At 39.4% G+C, this 22,521-nt stretch overlaps 1 protein-coding gene across 7 annotated transcripts; it reads right to left on the bottom strand.

Moving 5' to 3' along the window:
- Positions 1 to 21,493, bottom strand: LOC311023670 (RING finger protein 215-like). 7 transcript variants are annotated; one of them, XR_014598226.1, is made up of 11 exons: positions 21,115 to 21,493; positions 20,563 to 20,718; positions 16,932 to 17,003; positions 16,170 to 16,255; positions 15,747 to 15,801; positions 15,538 to 15,642; positions 15,170 to 15,286; positions 14,466 to 14,609; positions 14,245 to 14,347; positions 10,998 to 12,242; positions 10,649 to 10,947 (listed from the first exon to the last, which is right to left on the bottom strand). XR_014598226.1 is itself a non-coding variant. In XM_084025659.1 (10 exons), the coding sequence occupies exons 1-10, from the start codon at positions 21,349 to 21,351 to the stop codon at positions 255 to 257; spliced, it is 1,095 nt and encodes a 364-aa protein (XP_083881785.1). In that variant the 5' UTR covers positions 21,352 to 21,493; the 3' UTR covers positions 1 to 254. The 7 variants fall into 7 exon arrangements, 5 of the variants coding, with proteins under 5 accessions (XP_083881785.1, XP_083881782.1, XP_083881783.1 ...); XR_014598227.1 differs by having other exon boundaries at positions 10,649 to 11,299; positions 11,768 to 12,242; XM_084025659.1 differs by lacking the exons at positions 10,649 to 10,947; positions 10,998 to 12,242; positions 14,245 to 14,347; ... (4 more) ...; positions 16,170 to 16,255; positions 16,932 to 17,003 and adding exons at positions 1 to 277; positions 2,237 to 2,339; positions 2,458 to 2,601; ... (3 more) ...; positions 4,173 to 4,258; positions 4,932 to 5,003.
- Positions 21,494 to 22,521: the final 1,028 nt, after the last annotated feature.

Here is a 22,521-nt window from a genome sequence, read left to right as displayed (position 1 = left end):
TAGTATTGTGTTTACACCAACACTGTAGGTCTGAGACTTGCTGCACCCGCCTGAAGGTCATATGTCAAAGTCTGACCCGTCCATAGTCCAGACAGCCAGCCAGCTGCTGTCATGAGTTTATATTTGCTTCCCCGATCCATTGCTGGAGGGAGGAAGTGGCGAGGTAAGACAAAAAAACGGCGACTGGAGTGTCACTGAGGAAGAGACTAGACTTGAATTCCAGAACTGCTGCGTCAACGGAGATGAGGACGACGTTAACTGTCTCTGCAGACGCTGCCTGTAGAAGTTTGGAGGAGAGAGCCTTTTGTCAGGTTTTGTGACATTTTATGGCATAATTTACTGACTTTGTTTTTAAACATACTATAGTATGATTTAAAAAAAAAAAATGTTTTTTACATACCATAGTATGACTTTTGGACATACTGTACTATAACTTCTGACATTATTTTGGACATACTATATTTTATATTACACATGAAACTGACTGTCACATTTTTATAATTTTTTTCTACACTACTATGCACCTTTTTATGACATACATAATACTATGACTTTTTTATTTTAATATACTATGCTTTTCTATGACATACTATACTTTGTACAGTGTCATAAACAATGGGGGGGAAAATGGTCAATCACTTTTCATGACATACTATTCTATGACTTTTTACTATGTTTTCTGATTTTTCTTTACATACACTATGCCTTTTTATGACATACTATACTGTGACTTTTTGTGATTTTTTTAATGTCATACTATACAACCACCTTTCATGACATACTTACTATACTGTGACTTTTATTGACAAAGGATTATTTTATCTTAAATGTGGACAGCCAGGTCACAAATATTATTTCATTTCCAAGTTTGGAATCAACATAAAATAATAATATAGGCTTCCAGTCACAAGAGTTTACATGATAAATTAAGTTCTTCATTGTTTGAGATATAGAGAAGGTGTACGATCAATTTAATAATAATAATAATAGTAATACATTTGATATCACTCCTTTTTGGAGATGTAATAGGCTATTTTTTTACGTTGATTATTAATTTTGTTTATAAGATTAGTTTTTTGACAGCTTACTGTATTTACATTTCATTTTATTTGTTATTTTAGTTTTGTTTTATAACTTATTTGTAACAGGATTGACTGTTTCACTGTCCTATAAAATCAATCAACACAATTGCAATATGTATATTCCAATAAATACTATATTATGAATTTTTGTGACATACCAGACTATGTGACATTATTGATGACATACTTCACTATGACATTTGTATGACTTTTTTTATCATTTTTTTATGACATACTACAGTATGACTTTATCACATTTTGTTTGACATACTAGAAGGATTTTTCATGATTGTTTTTGATAAACTATACTATGGCTTTTCTATGACAATGAAAACAATTCCAATATGTCTGCATTAAAGTGGCTATACAATGACATTTTTTTTTTTCATTTTTTCAACATACTATGCTATGACATGTTTTTATGACTATTTTCGACAATGACGTTTTTGTGACATTTTTTACACTATACTATACTATGACTTTTTTACATTTTTATGACATACGGTACTTTGACTTTTTCTGAATTTTTTTGGCATACTAGACTACCGGTATGACCTTTAATGACACACTATACTATCACTTTTTATGACGTACTTTAATATGACTTTATGACATAGTATATTATGACTTAATTACTTTTTGTGACAGATAAACAATTCATTAAAATTAATAGAATGTCTGTATAGTATGTAGTAAAAATATACGCCATTCAATGTCATAAAAAGTAATAATATGTCATAAAATGTCATGAAAGATTCATATAATACTATATCATTACTGTCCTAGTATAGTAGCCAATGTCATAAAGTCACAAAAAAGTAATTGTATAGTCTGTCAAAAATGAATGTCATAAAGTGACAAAAAGTTAATAGTATAGTATGTCATAAGAAGCCGTAGTATAGCATAACAAAAGTAAATCTTTTTTTGAGAAGTTAATAGCAACATGTGATGAATTCATGGAATGGACACTTCAAATAGCCACAGCGGTGCGTAGCAGCCAGCTGTAATGACGACTGTTGTCGATGACTGCTGTTGGAGTGATGCGACTAAGGCATAGGTCGGTATAAATAGCACTTCTTCAACTCTAATGTGTGGACGGATGCTTGTGTGCATGGGACAATCATCAACAGATAGTGTTGTGTAACTGAACTCACCAAGGATGCTGCGTTTGCACAGAGGACAGGTGTGATGCAGCAGCAGCCAGGGGTCGACACAATCTCTGTGGTACTCATGAAGACACGGCAGCACCCGTAGACACTGAGACAACAACACAAGAGACCACTTCTCCACTTGGCTGCCTGAACTCGACCAGGGAATTGATCCATCCGAGTCTAAATCAGAGCGTGTAGGTACGTATGTGGGCGTGTTGTCTGACCTGGTTGTTGTTGAACGGTTCCAGACAGACTGCACAGTTGTCCGTCTCCACCGCTTGGGAGGGGTCACACCACCGTTTGGGTTGACGATATGTTTTGGTCTTCAGGGACAACATTCTCTTCAGGACATCCTTTTTCGGAAAGAGCTGAAGAAAGACAGCAGAATATCACGTGCCATCTAAATAGGGTGTGATGTCACTAGAAGCTGCGAACGACTTTCCTTATGTAAAGGAAGGTCCGTTGTATCCTTTGCTAAAGTAGATCTGAAAGGACCATTGGAGAACCTTCCTTTGCATTTAGAGAATTCGAACGGCTCTCATCATGGCGGCCACTTGTTTGCTTCCGGGTCACTTCTATAGTTAGGAACCTTCCTAAGCAGAAAGACTATTCGACCGCACCCCAAGCCTCTTGTGACATCACAAGGGACAGGACAAGTTACTTTGTATTCCCCTTGACAAGCTCGTGAATGAAGTCCTATCATATAAATAACACATCATAATGTATTTGACAATATTATTGAATTATTCATTTTAATCTGCAAAGTAACTAAAAGTATTTATTCAGTGTATTGGAGTAAAAAGTACAATATTTAGAAAGTATTAAGTAGCAGAAAATGAAAATATTCAAGTAAAGTACAGTTATTGAGTAAATGTGCTCAGCAACTTCTAATGTTTAACCTGTGATATAGGACCGTCGGTAAAGACTGAGTTTACCTCCAAGTCGTCGTTCAGCTCGTGGTACCGATACTGCCAGCGAGCCTGAACAATGACTCCGGTGCTGAGGATCAGAGCCACCAGGAGGACAGTGTCCCACAGCTGCTGCAGGTACTTCTACACATAAACAGAGAAGAACAGCAAATCCAATATGAAGCGCGATCACGATTTTGGCTTCCCACGATTAAATAAACATGATCAACTGTGATATTGGTGTTAAAAGGGCCTAGACTGCCAGGGGAAATGGCATTCACAACTTCTTTCACACATGCAGTAGACTTTGATGTGTAAAATATGACCCTCAATCCTACAGCAACATTAAGAAAACGTGTACACAAGGCAGTTGATGTGTTTGTTCGGCTCCCCCACCTGGACCTGAGAGTTGGTCTCTCCCGTGCAGATGACCCCCTGCCACTCTCCGTAGCGACCTCCTCTCGATCGCCCGCAGCTGGACCACAGTGTGAGCGTGGCTCCCTGCCCAACACACAGCAGCATGCGCTCAGTGTCAGCTCAGCCTGTCATCTGTTCACTCACCACCAGACGGCGCTAACAACTGAGAGAAACACTGTGGAGCTCACCAAGTTGTCCTGTAGTATTGTCTTGTATGTGATTTTAGCTGTCGCTTGAAGACCCCTGTACGGAGAGATCTGTCATTTAGTGCAAATAAAGGTGGTGTTTTGGTACCAATCCCAGAACAATACTAATATTTTTTTCCAATAAAATTATAACACCATTTCATCACCGGTGATAATAGCTACACTAACAAAAAGAAGCTACATAACTTATCCGACAAACAACATAAAATGAACAAAAGAGTCGTGAGGTTCAGTTCACAGGTGGAGCTGAAATATTGCCTTAAAAAAGGTATAATGTGCAACAGCAGCACAAAACACTGTATGAACTGTTTGAATTGAGAAAGCATGCGACATGATGTTATATAACTTGATGCACATGAAAGTAACCTTTTCCATGTTGGCAGTAATGAATAATAAAGTGTTCTATACCTGAGCAGAGCTCCAATCAGCTTGGTGACATTTTCAGACGTCTGGATCACAATGATGGGCTTGGAAAGCACCTGAGACAGATCCATCTACAACAGAAACTGATTTTTAGGTTCTAAATATGACCTGGAAAAATGTATAATAATAATTATAATGATAACAACAACAATTGTATTTGTTTAGCACCTTTCGTACATAAAATGCAGCTCAAAATGCTTTATAGTATGGCCAGACAATAAAGAAGTTCTTGAAAATAGAATAACAGAACCAAAAACATTTAGCAAAATAAAGTAGTAAAAATGTATGTAGAAAAAAATAATAATAAAAAACTTACTACATAAACTATTTTTCTGTCTAAATAAGAAGGTTGATCCAGAGTCTAGGAGCTTAATAGTTAAAAAGTTTGAATTGTATGAAGTGCTTTATCATCAAGAGACGTCTATGTGAGTAAAATAACCTTAAACTCAATTCTAAAAGAAATGGGGAGTTCAGGGCAGCTAAGACCGGTATTAACATGATCTAATTTCCTGGTCTTTTTTCATCTCGTGGAATTGGTGTCTATTAAGCTTATATTTCAATCAGGTTTTCTTTCAGAAATCAATATAATCCACAGTCTCTTCTCGATAGAGACCTGAAGTGCAACTTCCCAACATTGGACACACAGTCACACAAAATAACTGCAGATGCCCTCAAAGCATGTGACCGACAGGGTTTTAGTAAACTATGATGAAAGAGTTGGTGATTGAGTTTGTGGAGATTTACCTCACTGACAGTGTTTTGGTTGAGAGCCAGAATGATCAGAGCAGATGCTCCCAGGACCAACGCTCGCTTCATCTGTAATAGAGAGAGAGGATGCATGTTAAGTTTGTTGTATAAATGAATACCAATGTGAACCGTTTTCACCAATATATATATATATATATATATATATATATATATATATATATATATATGAGAAAAGAGAGAGCATGAGAGCATGAGAAATCATGCCGGAAATCATGCGGGGTATGTCCTCAGACCTGCTTCACAGGCGGAAATCTCAACCCCCCCAACTCTAAGTTACGCCCTTGGATGTGTTTATGGAGCATTGTAAGATGATGCTCCTGTAATACAGCAACATTCGTTCAGGAGTGGTTCAGGAAACATCCTTGAAAGTAGTTGATGACTATCACCATTCATTTCCCGACACCTTTCCCGCTGAAGTGGACGCACTCATACATAAACACCTCTTTGACCGTCTCCCTCGCCAGCAGCCTACATATTGAAACAGCGCCACCAGCCCTTGGACTCTCTGCTGTGGCTGACAATGGTATTGCAGCTCATTTTCTTCGGCCCCTTGGCAGTTTTGATGAGGATTCGATTCCACGAGCGACATTTAAATCATAACAACACGACCAAACTATGTGATTGCTGTTGTTTCCAGCAGACAATACTACTAAACGTGTAGCAGGAATGAGGTCGGCTTTCGGTTTTACAGGCTCAAACCGAATAGTGGCATTAATCACTTACCTGTAGAGATACTAATTTACAAATCTTAAAATTGAATTTTAAAATTGAACAACAGCTGCATGTTTGGACACAATCACTTATCAAAAATCTTAAACAAATTGTGGAAATGTACCCGATAGTGTTTGACGATTACCTTTTCTTTTCTTTCTATTTTTATTACTTATTTCTAAAATATCCATGCCTGGGAACTATGGGGTTTAGCTAACATTCAATAAAGGCTGTGGTTATAACTATCTATGTCTGTGGTGTCGTTCAAAGTCGGCAACTAAAGTCATGTGTCTACAAACCACATCCTGGTCATTTTAGGTCCGGGACTGAGCTTTCTGAAGACCTGCAAAGATGAGGCAATAAGTCCATATGACAAAGCATGCCATGGGTTGTGGTCGCAGGTTGCTTGCGGTCGCAGGTTGCTTGCGGTCGCAGCAACCGCGGATCTGGATGGTGGCCAGGGGTGGCCGGCACCACCCTACACTGAATCCCCGCCCCATGCCCTGGTCCTCTTTGCATTTTTGAGACTTTTTTTTCTTGCCCGGAACTACGTTTCTTTTTAGAGGTGGAACTTTTCTCTACTGCAGCAAGAAACCTGGGACGTATCAAACCGACGCACATCAACACTGTGATGTATTTGCAATTGTGTCAGTTATGTTGTGATAAATGCACTGCACTTTGACTTTTTGCCATGTTAGAGCAGAAGGCCGAGTTAGTGGGCTTTTTGAAGCGGACCGCAAAAGCTGAGACCAACCTGCGCTTATTCTTAGAATCTGAGTTCAATATATACATGCAAGGCCTTTAGAAATCAGACTGACAAAATGAGTCAGAAATGATTATTTGATTGATTGAAAGAATCAGATCTGAATTTTTAAAATAAATTACAAAACTGTCTGAGTCTCTTATGTTTTGATGAAAAAAAAATGAACTCATAGGTCACTGCAATAAATTGATCAAGTAAAAGTATATCTGACAATAACGCCACTGTCTATATTATTATTCTGCTGTAGAGTTATAGCGCGTACATGCCTTTAAATATTCCCGCATTTTCAAGATGCCTTCTTTCATTTTTAGATCTATGTGCCACCCCAAAATGACCTCTGGTCTCACCCTGGCTACCCCACTGAATATTCTCTAGCTCTGGCTCTGGCGATCCCAGCTGACATTAGGCAAAGGCGGGGTACATCCTGGACAGGTCACCAGTTTATCACAGGGCCGACATGTAGAGACAGACAACCATTCACACTCAGGTTCACACCTACGGACATTTGAGAGTCACCAACAGTGTTGGGCAAGTTACTTCAAAAGCGTAATGGATTATTTATTACTTGTTACTGTCATTTCAAAGTAAGCTAGCTCTTCTGCCTCTTCTGTTGTTGCAGCCGCCGTCAGTGCAGATCCAAGCCCCGAGCCCACACATGACACACAGCAGCAGCAAAGGATGCTGAGTACTGCTGCATATGAAGATGACCTTGGCTGTGTTAAGGCTAATGAACTCAAAATGACATCTGACTCCGTTAAACTGAAAGCGATACAGTCAAGATTCAAGCCTCCCAGAGGGTGGGTACCCCCTACTAGAGTCATATGTGGGAAGCAGCGGAAAATACCGGAGGAGTTTTTTGATGAGAGCATTTACCCCACTCTGCGTTACAGCAAAGGCGTTGATGCCGTTTTTTGTGTAGCTTGTATGCTTTTCTCATCAGGAGACATGGTTCTGAGAACGAAGCCACTTACTGACTGGAGTAACGCAAAGAAAATCATTTCCAGACATATGTCAACTCCAGCGCACCATAGTGCCCAACTGCGCGCAGGTGAATTTGTTGATGTTGCTTTGGGAAAGAGCCAGTCTATCTATTCCAAGTTAGATCGCTCACATGAGCAAGCAGTAGAGCGCACTAAACATGGCCTGAAAGCAGTCATTGAGCTTATCGCTGTTTGTGGACAGCAAAATCTGCCCATTCGGGGCCACACTGATGAGCGCAGTAATTTCCAGGTGCTTCTGGAATACCGCGCTAAAGGAGATGAGAAACTAAAAGAGTATCTCGAAAATGCACCAAGCAATGCCAAATACTGCAGTCATATGATCCAGAACGAGTTGATTGAGCTATGTGGGAAACAGATTCAACATTTTTGGGAGAGCACGCTGGTCAGAATTTGATAACTTTTATAATAAGCTACACTTAGTAAAATTGAGATCCAACACGCAACAAACCTTCCGTGTTCAATTATGTTAATATTGATCAGAAATGTAGATTTTTTCCCTTGTTTCTCAATCTTTTGTTTATGTTATCAATAGTGAAAGATTAAATTGCCAATTTAGACCACCTTACAAGTTGTTCAATATGTGGGGACTTAAACAATTCGCCAGCTACATTTTTAATATTCAAGCGTTTCGGGTGGGTCATTTTTATGGCACCTTTTGAAATGAAATGCTTTAGCGATGGATGTGTGACCACTATAATGACATGCTTTGATAAGTGTTTTTTTAATGAATGAATGCATCCATTGTATTTCAGAACAATGTAAACCGGGACCAGTTTGTGCAGGACCCGGCTCTGCTGAGAGAGAGGGCTGAAGCTAGAAGAGCTGCCATGCATCAAAGGAAAGGGTAAGAAGTGTCCAGATTCACGTTGCAGAGTCTCACTCGGTCCAGCTGAATTTTCTCCATATCGTCTTGAAAAAATAAAATAAAAATAGTGCCAGCTAGTATACTATGTATGCCATAAGCTGCAGCCGCCCTCTGCTGTAGCTCATTGCATACTGGTTCGAATACTTCCTATGGTGGCTCCCTCTACACCTTTTGTGGACTTACCATCCTTCTCTTCCAGTTTCAGACCAGAGCAGCGTCCCAATAATGTTGTGGGCCAACCCAAAGGCCAAGGACAAGCTCAGGACACACTCCTGGACAGACGCAAGAAGGAGGCTAATAAGAGCCGTGGGGCAAATCACAACCGCCGCAACATGGCCGACCGCAAGAGGAACAAAGGCATGATCCCCTCGTGACCTGTGTGATGGTGGCCGAAACAGACGGTGGCGGAGGCACTAGTCAGTGAGGGGAACGAAAAACTGGGGCTTGGCTGTTGTTCTGGTTCAAATTGGAAGCCATATTTGTCCCCAAGGTCAAATCTCAGTTCCAAAGTCACAGGAAAAGCCGCTGAAGGTTTCAGTTGTTTTTGAAAAGTTGCTTTAGTTTTAGCCAATTTTCTTTGGCAGGGTGTTTATGATCAGAAGTGACTAAGCTGCTTGACATGTTTGAGACGCTGAACATCCGCTTCTACTGTTTGAGCCTAAAGGACATACAGCTCTTTGGCCCAAATCATTTTCATTAAAAACCAAAGTCCTGAGCATGAGCTTGAGACTGAGGACAAAGAAGACGACCTCTATTTTTTCCAAGTAACAAATCGATTTATTATCAAGATGTTTCTTTGACATCATCAAATAGACAACATAGGAATAATAGGAAGCAACACCCAGGATTTTGGAGAGACTGGTTCCTTCTGTAGCTGGAAGAACAATTGCTGACCTGGTGATCAAGCCTGGACATCAGTGGGAGACTGTGTTGCTCGTATTACGCATTCTGTATGAGGCGTTCAAGTGCATGCTATGTCATCCAGCCAGTTCACACCACTGTTGTCCAGCCTTCGTAAAAGTAACTCATGACAATGCTGTTGTGTTTGGAAGCACGAGCTGTCGAGAGGCGCCTCATGTCTTTCGGACTAGCTGTGGGGAAACCTCCAACATGTCGCCATGCACAGACTATTTTCTAAGAAGAGAACAGATCTATCAGAGCATTTTGTAACAAAAAAACATGTAATTGCTGTTGGAGTTGACATTGCAAAAAACAAACCCAAACAAAATAAATACAATGTTTTTGACATCCTTCTAGTTTGAATCATCACTGACAAAATTAATTTCCCTTTTAAAGGAAAACACCACCGCATTTCCATACTGAACTATGTTCTGCTCTGATGTTAGACGAGGTGATACATACCTCCCTCTCCTCTGTGCGTGCACTCAATGGCTCTTGAGCGCACTCCGCGCAGCGCTAATTTGCTAGCATGTAGCTTGTCCCAGTATATTCCTTAGGATCCAAAGGGGGGTGAAGTTAGAAGCGACCAAGCACTTCCACGTTTGTCCCTATTTAAATACGGTTACGTGAGTAGTTACACGACCCAAGTTTGGTTACACAAAATGAAACATGCCAATTTTTCTAAGCGGATAACAAGGATAACTATATAGTATGGCGGAATAACAACTGGAAGCACTCCGACGTCGGCGCAGTAATATCATCACTCCGCTCCCCCTCTTACTTCCGTCAATAGAACCTACGTGACCTGCACGCCGTCGCCTGCACTACCTGTAATAGTTTGTGCACAGTTGAGGAAGCATCAGGTTGTAGTAAGATAGTTTGTGAACAATCAAACATCATGGTTATAACGTGCATCGTACAGGGTTGTGAAAACAAGCAGAAGGTATTTAGTCCCGTCATGTTTTGAGTGATGATATTACTGCGCCGACGCAGTGCTTCCAGTTGTTATTCCGCCATACTATATAGTTATCCTTGTTATCCGCTTAGAAAAATTGGCATGTTTCATTTTGTGTAACCAAACTTGGGTCGTGTAACTACTCACGTAACCGTATTTAAATAGGGACAACGTGGAAGTGCTTGGTCGCTTCTAACTTCACCCCCCTTTGGATCCTAAGGACAAGCTACATGCTAGCAAATTAGCGCTGCGCGGAGTGCCCGCAAGAGCCATTGAGTGCACGCACAGAGGAGAGGGAGGTATGTATCACCTCGTCTAACATCAGAGCAGAACATAGTTCAGTATGGAAATGCAGTGGTGTTTTCCTTTAACAGTACAAAATATTTGAGACTTTAGAAACACTTAAGATGCTTCTGGGTACGACTGCACAGAAATGATCAGTTTAAATTACCTCCAATTTACACTGTTGACTTTTTTTTTTTAACTGTACGATTTAAAGAAAAAGTTAAATCAAAAAGTAACCTTTGTCATTTAGAGGAACAAGCTAATTTGTCTTCTTGCCAAATGTTAAGTAAGAAGATTGATGCAACTCTCATGTCTGCAAGTATGAGGCTCGGTTAGCTTAGCAAAAAAGAAACTGGGAAGACAGCGAGCCCGGCTCTCTCCAAAGGTCACACAATCTGCCTCCCAGCACCTCTAAAGAGTAGAAGATCTCTTGTGGTTTTCGGGGGATGTGGGGAGCAACAACTAGCAGAGACTCAAGGACATTGCTGCTCCTGGCCATCAGTTAGTCCAGTCTTACACTTTTTAAAACGTTTTAGAGGTGCTGGTAGACAACTTTTGTGACCTAGAGCTACCTGTTCCCAGTCTTGATGCTAAACTTCACTAATCCACAGCTGGCTGTAGCTACATACTTACCTGTAAAGCTTCCCAAAACTATTCTTTTAAAAAGGAAAGCACTGGAAAAGGGTGCCACTGCACCAGATCCAACGTGTGTGTTTAAGTAAATAGTTTTAGTTAATTAGGTTACTACCTGTGCAGCCATACTTAGGAGTTTTTTCACATTTATGAGATGACCTTCTGTTGGGACAGTTCTTATCCGTTTGACCATTAGAACCGAACTGTGTTCGACTCCTTCACGTAGAATTTCTAAAAAGGAAGGAAGCAGATAAATAATCAAAGAAGGGTGAATATCCAACTAAGGAGGGGGTTTGAAGTCTATGAAATGATTAGTACCTGTTTGACATCTCTATCAATTCAATTGTTTAAAACTGTAACTAAATTAGCTACTGTAACATACACAACTTAACTATAGAATGAAAGGAACTACAAACACACGTCCCAAATTATACTTAAGTCATATAAGGCATGTTAAGGACAAGTGCAAACACTTTTTCCACATCTGCTACCGACACAGAACCTCGACAACTAACATTTCAAAGCTAACGATGAGTTTTGGATACTAGATAAAACCATTAAACTGTTTATAAGTTGGTTATTGACATCATTTGGACCTAAAGTGACCAGTCGAACAAAACAACCCTCCATACAAACAAAGCATTGAATGTCCATGCAGACAAGAGAATCGGAGTACTCGCTCAGGTTATCAGTGTTTACCGATAAAAAGCCGAACGTCTTGTTGCTCTGCTGTTTGCAGCGACACAGAGCAGAAGGTGTCCTTGTCACATGGAGCACAAACACCCTCATGAGTCACATCTTCACTGCTGTAGATCACACATACAAATATTTCCACAAGTGTACAGTAACATGATCCCAGGAAGAAGTACTGTTTACACACAACAGTACCAGTACAGTACATATTAGTATTGTGTTTACACCAACACTGTAGGTCTGAGACTTGCTGCACCCGCCTGAAGGTCATATGTCAAAGTCTGACCCGTCCAGACGGCCAGCCAGCTGCTGTCATGAGTTTATTTTTGCTTCCCCCGATCCATTGCTGGAGGGAGGAAGTGGCGAGGTAAGACAAAAAAACGGCGACTGGAGTGTCACTGAGGAAGAGACTAGACTTGATTTCCAGAACTGCTGAGTCAACGGAGATGAGGACGACGTTAACTGTCTCTGCAGACGCTGCCTGTAGAAGTTTGGAGGAGAGAGCCTTTTGTCAGGTTTTGTGACATTTTATGGCATAATTTACCGACTTTGTTTTTAAACATACTATAGTATGATTTAAAAAAAAAAAATGTTTTACATACTATAGTATGACTTTAGGACATACTGTACTGTAACTTCTGACATTATTTTGGACATACTATATTTTATATTACACATGAAACTGACTGCCACATTTTTATAATTTTTTTCTACGCTACTATGCACCTTTTTATGACATACATAATACTATGACTTTTTTATTTTAATATACTATGCTTTTCTATGACATACTATACTTTGTACAGTGTCATAAACAATGGGGGGGAAATGGTCAATCACTTTTCATGACATACTATTCTATGACTTTTTACTATGTTTTCAGATTTTTCTTTACATACACTGTGCCTTTTTATGACATACTATAGTGACTTGTTGTGATTTTTTTTATGTCATACTATACAACCACCTTTCATGACATACTTACTATACTGTGACTTTTATTGACATAAAGGATTATTTTATCTTAAATGTGGGCAGTCAGGTCACTAATATTATTTCATTTCCAAGTTGGGAATCGACATAAAATAATAATATAGGCTTCCAATCACAAGAGTTTACATGATAAATTAAGTTCTTCATTATTTGAGATATAGAGATGGTGTATGATCGATTTAATAATAATAATAATAATAATAATAATAATAATAATAATAATAATAATACATTTGATATCACTCCTTTTTGGAGATGTAATAGGCTATTTTTTTACGTTGATTATTAATTTTGTTTATAAGATTAGTTTTTTGACAGATTACTGTATTTACATTTCATTTTATTTGTTATTTTAGTTTTGTTTTATAACTTATTTGTAACAGGATTGACTGTTTCACTGTCCTATAAAATCAATCAACACAATTGCAATATGTATATTCCAATAAATACTATATTATGAATTTTTGTGACATACCAGACTATGTGACATTATTGATGACATTCTTCACTATGACATTTGTATGACTTTTTTATCATTTTTTTATGACATACTACAGTATGACTTTATCCCATTTTGTTTGACTACAAGGATTTTTCATGATTGTTTTTGATAAAATATACTCTGGCTTTTCTATGACATACTATACTATGACAATGAAAACAATTCCAATATGTCTGCATTAAAGTGGCTATACAATGACATTTATTTTTATTTTTTTCATTTTTTCAACATACTATGCTATGACGTTTTTATGACTATTTTCGACAATTACGTTTTTGTGACATTTTTTACAATATACTATACTATGACTTTTTTACATTTTTATGACATACGGTACTTTGACTTTTTCTGAATTCTTTTGGCATACTAGACTACCGGTATGACCTTTAATGACACACTATACTATCACGTTTTATGACGTACTTTAATATGACTTTATGGCATAGTATATTATGACTTAATTACTTTTTGTGACAAATAAACAATTCATTAAAATTAATAGAATGTCTGTATAGTATGTAGTAAAAATATACGCCATTCAATGTCATAAAAAGTAATAATATAATATGTCACAAAATGTCATCAAAGATTCATATAATACTATATCATTACTGTCCTAGTATAGTAGCCAATGTCATAAAGTCACAAAAAAGTAATTGTATAGTCCGTCAAAAATGAATGTCATAAAGTGACAAAAAGTTAATAGTATAGTCTGTCATAAGAAGCCGTAGTATAGCATAACAAAAGTAAATATTTTTTTGAGAAGTTAATAGCAACATGTGATGAATTCATGGAATGGACACTTAAAATCGCCACAGCGGTGCGTAGCAGCCAGCTGTGATGACGACTGTTGTCGATGACTGCTGTCGGAGTGATGCGACTAAGGTATAGGTCGGTATAAATAGCACTTCTTCAACTCTAATGTGTGGACGGATGCTTGTGTGCATGGGACAATCATCAACAGATAGTGTTGTGTAACTGAACTCACCAAGGATGCTGCGTTTGCACAGAGGACAGGTGTGATGCAGCAGCAGCCAGGGGTCGACACAATCTCTGTGGTACTCATGAAGACACGGCAGCACCCGTAGACACTGAGACAACAACACAAGAGACCACTTCTCCACTTGGCTGCCTGAACTCGACCAGGGAATTGATCCATCCGAGTCTAAATCAGAGCGTGTAGGTACGTATGTGGGCGTGTTGTCTGACCTGGTTGTTGTTGAACGGTTCCAGACAGACTGCACAGTTGTCCGTCTCCACCGCTTGGGAGGGGTCACACCACCGTTTGGGCTGACGATATGTTTTGGTCTTCAGGGACAACATTCTCTTCAGGACATCCTTTTTCGGAAAGAGCTGAAGAAAGACAGCAGAATATCACGTGCCATCTAAATAGGATGTGATGTCACCAGAAGCTGCTACGACTTTCCTTATGTAAAGGAAGGTCCGTTGTATCCTATGCTAAAGGAGATCTGAAAGGACCATTGGAGAACATCTTTTGCATTTAGAGAATTCGAACGGCTCTCATCATGGCGGCCACTTGTTTACTTCCGGGTCACTTCTATAGTTAGGAACCTTCCTAAGCAGAAAGACTATTCGACCGCAGCCCAAGCCTCTTGTGACATCACAAGGGTCAGGACAAGTTACTTTGTATTCCCCTTGACAAGCTTGTAAATGAAGTCCTATCATATACATAACACATCATAATGTTTTTGACAATATTATTGAATTATTAATTTGAATCTGCAAAGTAACTAAAAGTATTTATTCAATGTATTGGAGTAAAAAGTACAATATTTAGAAAGTATTAAGTAGCAGAAAATGAAAATATTCGAGTACAGTTATTGAGTAAATGTGCTCAGCAACTTCTAATGTTTAACCTGTGATATAGGACCGTCAGTAAAGACCAAGTTTACCTCCAAGTCGTCGTTCAGCTCGTGGTACCGATACTGCCAGCGAGCCTGAACAATGACTCCGGTGCTGAGGATCAGCGCCACCAGGAGGACAGTGTCCCACAGCTGCTGCAGGTACTTCTACACATAAACAGAGAAGAACAGCAAATCCAATATGAAGCGCGATCACGATTTTGGCTTCCCACGATTAAATAAACATGATCAACTGTGATATTGGTGTTAAAAGGGCCTAGACTGCCAGGGGAAATGGCATCAAACCTTCTTTCACACATGCAGTAGACTTTGATGTGTAAAATATGACCCTCAATCCTACAGCAACTTTAAGAAAACGTGTACACAAGGCAGTTGATGTGTTTGTTCGGCTCCCCCACCTGGACCTGAGAGTTGGTCTCTCCCGTGCAGATGACCCCCTGCCACTCTCCGTAGCGACCTCCTCTCGATCGCCCACAGCTGGACCACAGTGTGAGCGTGGCTCCCTGCCCAACACACAGCAGCATGCGCTCAGTGTCAGCTCAGCCTGTCATCTGTTCACTCACCACCAGACGGCGCTAACAACTGAGAGAAACACTGTGGAGCTCACCAAGTTGTCCTGTAGTATTGTCTTGTATGTGATTTTAGCTGTCGCTTGAAGACCCCTGTACGGAGAGATCTGTCATTTAGTGCAAATAAAGATTGTGTTTTGGTACCAATCCCAGAACAATACTCCTTATATTTTTTTGCTAAATAAAATATATACCACCATTTCATCACCGGTGATAATAGCTACACTAACAAAAAGAAGCTACATAACTTATCCGACAAACAACATAAAATGAACAAAAGAGTCGTGAGGTTCAGTTCACAGGTGGAGCTGAAATATTGCCTTAAAATAGGTATAATGTGCAACAGCAGCACAAAACACTGTTTGAATTGAGAAAGCATGCGACATGATGTTATATAACTCGATGCACGTGAAAGTAACCTTTTCCACGTTGGCAGTAATGAATAATAAAGTGTTCTATACCTGAGCAGAGCTCCAATCAGCTTGGTGACATTTTCAGACGTCTGGATCACAATGATGGGCTTGGAAAGCACCTGAGAGAGATCCATCTACAACAGAAACTGATTTTTAGGTTCTAAATATGACCTGGAAAAATTGATTATAATAATTATAATGATAACAACAACAATTGTATTTGTTTAGCACCTTTCGTACATAAAATGCAGCTCAAAATGCTTTATAGTATGGGCCAGACAATAAAGAAGTTCTTGAAAATACAATAACAGAACCAAAAACATTTAGCAAAATAAAGTAGTAAAAATGTATGTAGAAAAAAATAATAATTAAAAACTTACTACATAAACTATATTTCTGTCTAAATAAGAAGGTTGATCCAGAGTCTAGGAGCTTAATAGTTAAAAAGTTTGAATTGTATGAAGTGCTTTATCATCAAGCGACGTCTATGTGAGTAAAATAACCTTAAACTCAATTCTAAAAGAAATGGGGAGTTCAGGGCAGCTAAGACCAGTATTAACATGATCTAATTTCCTGGTCTTTTTTCATCTCGTGGAATTGGTGTCTATTAAGCTTATATTTCAATCAGGTTTTCTTTAAGAAATCAATATAATCCAGAGTCTCTTCTCGATAGAGACCTGAAGTGCAACTGCCCAACATTGGACACACATAGTCACACAAAACAACTGCAGATGCCCTCAAAGCATGTGACCGACAGGGTTTTAGTAAACTATGATGACAGAGTTGGTGATTGAGTTTGTGGAGATTTACCTCACTGACAGTGTTTTGGTTGAGAGCCAGAATGATCAGAGCAGATGCTCCCAGGACCAACGCTCGCTTCATCTTTAATAGAGAGAGAGAGAGAGTGCATGTTAAGTTTGTTGTATAAAGGAATACCAATGTGAACCGTTTTCCCCAATATATATATATATATATATATATATATATATATATATATATATATATATATATATGAGAAAAGAGAGAGCATGAGAGCACGAGAAATCATGCCGGAAATCATGCGGGGTATGTCCTCAGACCTGCTTCACCCCCCCAACTCTAAGTTACGCCCTTGGATGTGTTTATGGAGCATTGTAAGATGATGCTCCTGTAATACAGCAACATTGGTTCAGGAGTGTTTCAGGAAACATCCTTGAAAGTAGTTGATGACTATCACCATTCATTTCCCGACACCTTTCCCGCTGAAGTGGACGCACTCATACATAAACACCTCTTTGACCGTCTCCCTCGCCAGCAGCCTACATATTGAAACAGCGCCACCAGCCCTTGGACTCTCTGCTGTGGCTGACAATGGTATTGCAGCTAATTTTCTTCGGCCCCTTGGCAGTTTTGATGAGGATTCGATTCCATGAGCGACATTTAAATCATAACAACACGACCAAACTATGTGATTGCTGTTGTTTCCAGCAGACAATACTACTAAACGATGGTACATAGCTGCCGTGGCTCTCATAAATGTGACAAAGCTTTCAGCCCACCTGAGCAATCGCCATACAACTGTTGAAAGTGCCTTTTTTATGGATCTTTCATGTGCAATTTTAATACAGTCGTTTTACTTAGCGTTATAAGCGGTTACCCATAATCCCAAGCGGCAGCGTCATCGTCAGCGTTTATCATAAAAAAGCCGATCATTTGAAAAGTAAAGCGATTTTAGAGCTGAAACTTTATCTGGCAAGAGTCCTTGAGAGGGAGAATGTATCACACATGGAAATGGCAGGTGGAGAAAATTGCGCACCCTGAGTCAAACGGACTGCACGTCGGAGGGGTATAAATACCGCGTGAGAACGCAGAGTTATTAATAGGTCCCATCGAACGTATATCAGCTCAGGTCTCAGTCAGCTGCGGTGGTAAAGGTGACGTAGGAGCAGGGTTACGATTAGTGAGTGCGCTGACTCTGCGTCGCTGACACTGGTGGTTAACCATCCATCATCAAAGGCCTCAGTCCAATGCGTCGTTGCGTCGTTGATTGAGCCCATAAGAGCTGATGAAATTGATCATCCTGCAAACTACCCTGTCTGTGAGATCACCATTCTAGTTGGTGTGCTCATACTCGGTGTGGTACACATGATCAATGTCGTTCTGAGACTGGCAAAGTCGGGGACCTCATTTTTTTCCACATTGTCCAAAACAAAGACGTTGAGAGTATTATTAAAACTAAACAACGTTTTTTTTTTTTTTTAACTAAATCTAAAATCAGAATTTAAACTGTAGAGCATAAATGTGGAGTTTAAATGTCTGCAGATGAATAGAAAGAACATCATTAAGAGCTACTTTTACTCTCAAATTCTACACTTCATGTCTGGTGAAACATATTAAATCCTGTATTCACTTGTTTTTTTTTAAACTAAACAAAGCATGTGAAGCCACTCTTGGATCGATACAAAATATATATGCGTTTTGTATCGATGCAGGAGCTCACTTTAGTCCACTAAGTCATTCTGCTTTGTATTAGTGGTATTTTGGAGTGGGGATGAAACCCTCCAACGTGTGAGGGGCTCAGCAGCCTCTCAGGAAGGAAATGAAACAAAAGAGAGTATTAGTAGGTGAGTAGTGGTTTACCAGAGGTAGGCCTATGTGCTACAGGCAAACAATCTTGTTGGTCGTCAAAGTTAGCTTCCAAATTATTATTAACAAGCTATTACTTTTGGAGAGTACAAATGAACGCAGGCAAGTTACAAGGTTTTAAGTTCTAAAATTAGCAATACGTGACATTTTTAGGAGGTATGATAATATAGTGAAACATTTCCTCTGGGAAGGGAATAAAGCATGAATCAAATTGAGTAAATGATGTGCCCCTTAGGGAGAAAGGGGGAATAGGATTACCAGGTCCAAGATCTTACCACTTAGCATTCCAAATGTCAAAATTAGCCAAACACTGGAAAAGAGACTGGAGACACAGTCGACTGGATGGACAATGAGAAAAAATTGTGTTCTCTCTTTAATCCGCTTGAGAGACTGTCTCAACGAGTCAACACAACAAATCCAATTCTTGTTCACTCTGGGGATGCATGGACCAAAATACATGAAGTAAATAAGTTATCACATGATGTACAACAGTATTCATCCTTGTGGAACATTCCTGCCATCTTTTTATCTGTTTAGTCACTCTCATCCACGTACTGATTTAATTTGACCAAAAGAGGTCGCTGTTCTCCCTTTGAATATCTCGTCATGGTTTTGAGGAGATTTGTTGTTGAGTTTCAATGATATCCTGCCAATTTAAATAGCTCTTAGAACATACGGTAATATTAAAAAAGGTATAATGTATTTTGAGGTTAGACACTGCTGCCTTGCATGTTGATGGAACAGAGGTGCAGAGAAGGAACAAAAGGCAATTCATGTGTATTACTGCCTTCTGCAGAGAATAAATGCTGGAAAACAAGTCCTTGGGTCCTTTCATGCCCTATCCACATCTGTTACAAAGGCAAACAACATTTTTGGAAATATTTACAAATGAGAAGCTGTCTTTAAATTTAAAGTAAACATAGATAATCCAATTAAAAAAATGTTCCTCTTTGATTTTAGCTGAGTCACTGGATGAAATCCTGCAACTTCATGAACACAAATGAAACTGGAATGGCTTTAAAAACAAAGTTGATCCTCCACTATTAGCATATTGAAAGCCATTTCACTAAAACAAATCTTTCTTGCACGTGTTCAAATATCACTAGGGTTGTTTCACAAGTTAAAACGTGTCTGCCGTGTCCTTTCAGCAACCCACCCAATAATCCAAACCAGCCACCACAACCCACCCAATATGATATCATAATTATTGATAATGAATGTTAAGTAAGGGTAAGCGGTAGACAATGGATGGAAGCGGTAGACGATGTATCTTCCCAACAGGAGGAACGCTACTGCTAGGACTCCAGTGCCACCACTCACGAGTCAAATCATGTTAACTGAACAGAAGTTAGTCCTACTTTCTGCTGTGCTGTGGTTAAGCCAGTTAGTCAGATTCTCACACACACACACACACACACACACACACACACACACACACACACACACACACACACACAGTTTTCATGACACACATACCAGGCGAGTGCATTATCTGCATAACGTAAATAATATTTTATTTTTCATAGTTAGAGCCTTGATTATTTCCCCTCAAAGAACAGCTGTATAACATTTAAAAATAATTTCATAATTTTCTGTGTGTTTCCATAAATATGTGTGAAATAAATGTTTTATTTATATTTATATCTATATCTATATATCAGAAAAGAGAGAGCATGAGAGCATGAGAAATCATGCCGGAAATCATGCGGGGTATGTCCTCAGACCTGCTTCACAGGCGGAAATCTCAACCCCCCCCCAATGTTCAGCTATAAGTTACGCCCTTACCAACAGGTGTAGAGTATATGGAACTTCTTACTTTATTGACCATAGCATCAGTGAAGGACTCCTGGTTTCCGGTGGAGGCTTTGTTGTCGTCCATCTCCACCGGCACCAACCCAATCCACGGCTCCTGCTCTTTGGTGTCCTCCTCGCCGTTTCCTCGGCTCATCTCCGTCTCCTCGTCCTCCTGAATCTGAGCACAGAAAACAAGCTGAACGTTTATACAGAACAGGTAGAGTTATTTGCCATTTGTGACTTTCATTTCAAACAAAACCACTCCACTCCACTCCAACGGGCCATGTATAAACGATATATTATTCTACTGAAAAATCACTGTATTTTATAAATCTATATGTCACATTCCCATTTACTGCCTACTGTAAATCACATGCAGTGATGTAAATTTACTGTGGTATTTGTACAGTTGATTTACACTTTGGGCAAAATACACTATTGTTCATGAAGATTAGATGTTATTACTCTGGGCTCTAGTGTCTTATTTTTTGTAACAATTTGTCATTTATTTATTGTAGTCTCACACATTTCACCCAAGACTGCCATTTTATTAACGGTCCAAAAACAACAGCACCTCTGACCGACCCACCAGGAACAGGTCTCCCTCCAGCTTTTCTTGGTTCCCCGAGCTCCTGCTGCCCCTGCCGGACTGCACCACCTCCCCTTGGAACAGAGCGCTGACAACGGGCCGCTGCTCCAGGAAAACCTCCACCTGAGCGACCTGCCCCGCCGCGACCAGCAGCCCCGGCCACCGCAGCAGGACGACAGGTAACGTTACCCAGAGACAGCACCAGCAGCGAGCTAAAGCCATGGCCCGAACAACAACGGAGAAATACAGAAAACGGTGATACACACTTAAACCCGATCAACGGTTTGTCGTCATTGTTAAAAAGCTGCTAGAATTTCTGTTCGCCTGTTAGCTAGCTGGAAGAATGTAAACAACGAAGGCCGCTTCCGGCTCCGACCGGAAGAAGCGGGATGATCATCATCTCGTCTACAAACCGGTAGAGACGCATTACTAGAAACAAACTACAATCATTTATCTAAACATTTATTTTATGTAAATATGCTTTAGCATACTTGCGGTGCTTCTGTTAACAAAGTTACAGTTTGTTTGACCGTTGAGATCTACAACCAGAGAAGAATAGCATTTTGAGAGGATACAGTCCCATACTTCATTCTTCGCTTTATAGCCACGATTCAAACCAACCCCCAGACAGAGTGACGGGGTTGGTTACCATTTCCGGGTCCGAAAATACACTTCCCAGTACGAACACTTGTTTTTTAATTATATTTTAGTAAAATAAATTGATTGTCAGAGCACTGTTTCAAATAAAATGTCAATCAACTTTATAAAATTAGTTGACAATATCACTATTTTTGAATCACATTCATTTTCATCACTTCCATTATTAATTACTGTGCGTTTTCATTAGTCCCCACTTTTCCAATTATTGTTTTGTTACTCCCACCGTGGAGGCCACATTCCTTAAATAATAAATGGCAATTGTTTTATTGATGTTTGATGAATGTAAGGCAATCAAAAAAAACAGCCCTGTTTTTAATCATTACTTTAAAAAAAATAATTACATCAATGAAATCAGTTGATAATGTATAACTGCATTTTCATTTCAAATCAATTTTTATCACTTATTTTCCCATTCTATTTACATGCATTTTCATCACCTCAATTTTGTAAATGTTTCTTACTGCCACCCCTCAGTGTTTTGCCACCAAAGCTTCATTTGAGCAGGAGTGCTAAAATAAAAATAAAATCTCAATGTAGTTTATATATCCTGTTTTTTTATTAACTACTATTGGTTAAAGAAACTAGTGTTAAGGACTAAGGACTTTCTTGACGGAGGTAATGCTCTTGTGAGTGTTCTATCTTTGGCCGAGTCAGCCGGGTTGGTTGCGCTCTCGGGCGTCTCGCGAGTGTCGTGTTTACATTTTTTTTCCTTCCATCTCCATGGCCGTTTTT

Source organism: Eutrigla gurnardus (genome assembly GCF_963514095.1).
Source record: "Eutrigla gurnardus genome assembly, chromosome: 13".
Lineage (NCBI taxonomy): Eukaryota > Metazoa > Chordata > Actinopteri > Perciformes > Triglidae > Eutrigla > Eutrigla gurnardus.
This window is presented reverse-complemented; position numbering and strand designations above follow the sequence as displayed.

Coding starts and splice junctions, on each gene's coding strand:
- LOC311023670 (XM_084025656.1), bottom strand. CDS start 21,351: ATGGCTTTAGCTCGCTGCTGGTGCTGTCTCTGGGTAACGTTACCTGTC. Junction 2,340..2,457: donor AACCGTTCAACAACAACCAG/GTCAGACAACAC, acceptor TTGTTGTCTCAG/TGTCTACGGGTGCTGCCGTG. Junction 278..2,236: donor GTGCAAACGCAGCATCCTTG/GTGAGTTCAGTT, acceptor AAACTTCTACAG/GCAGCGTCTGCAGAGACAGT.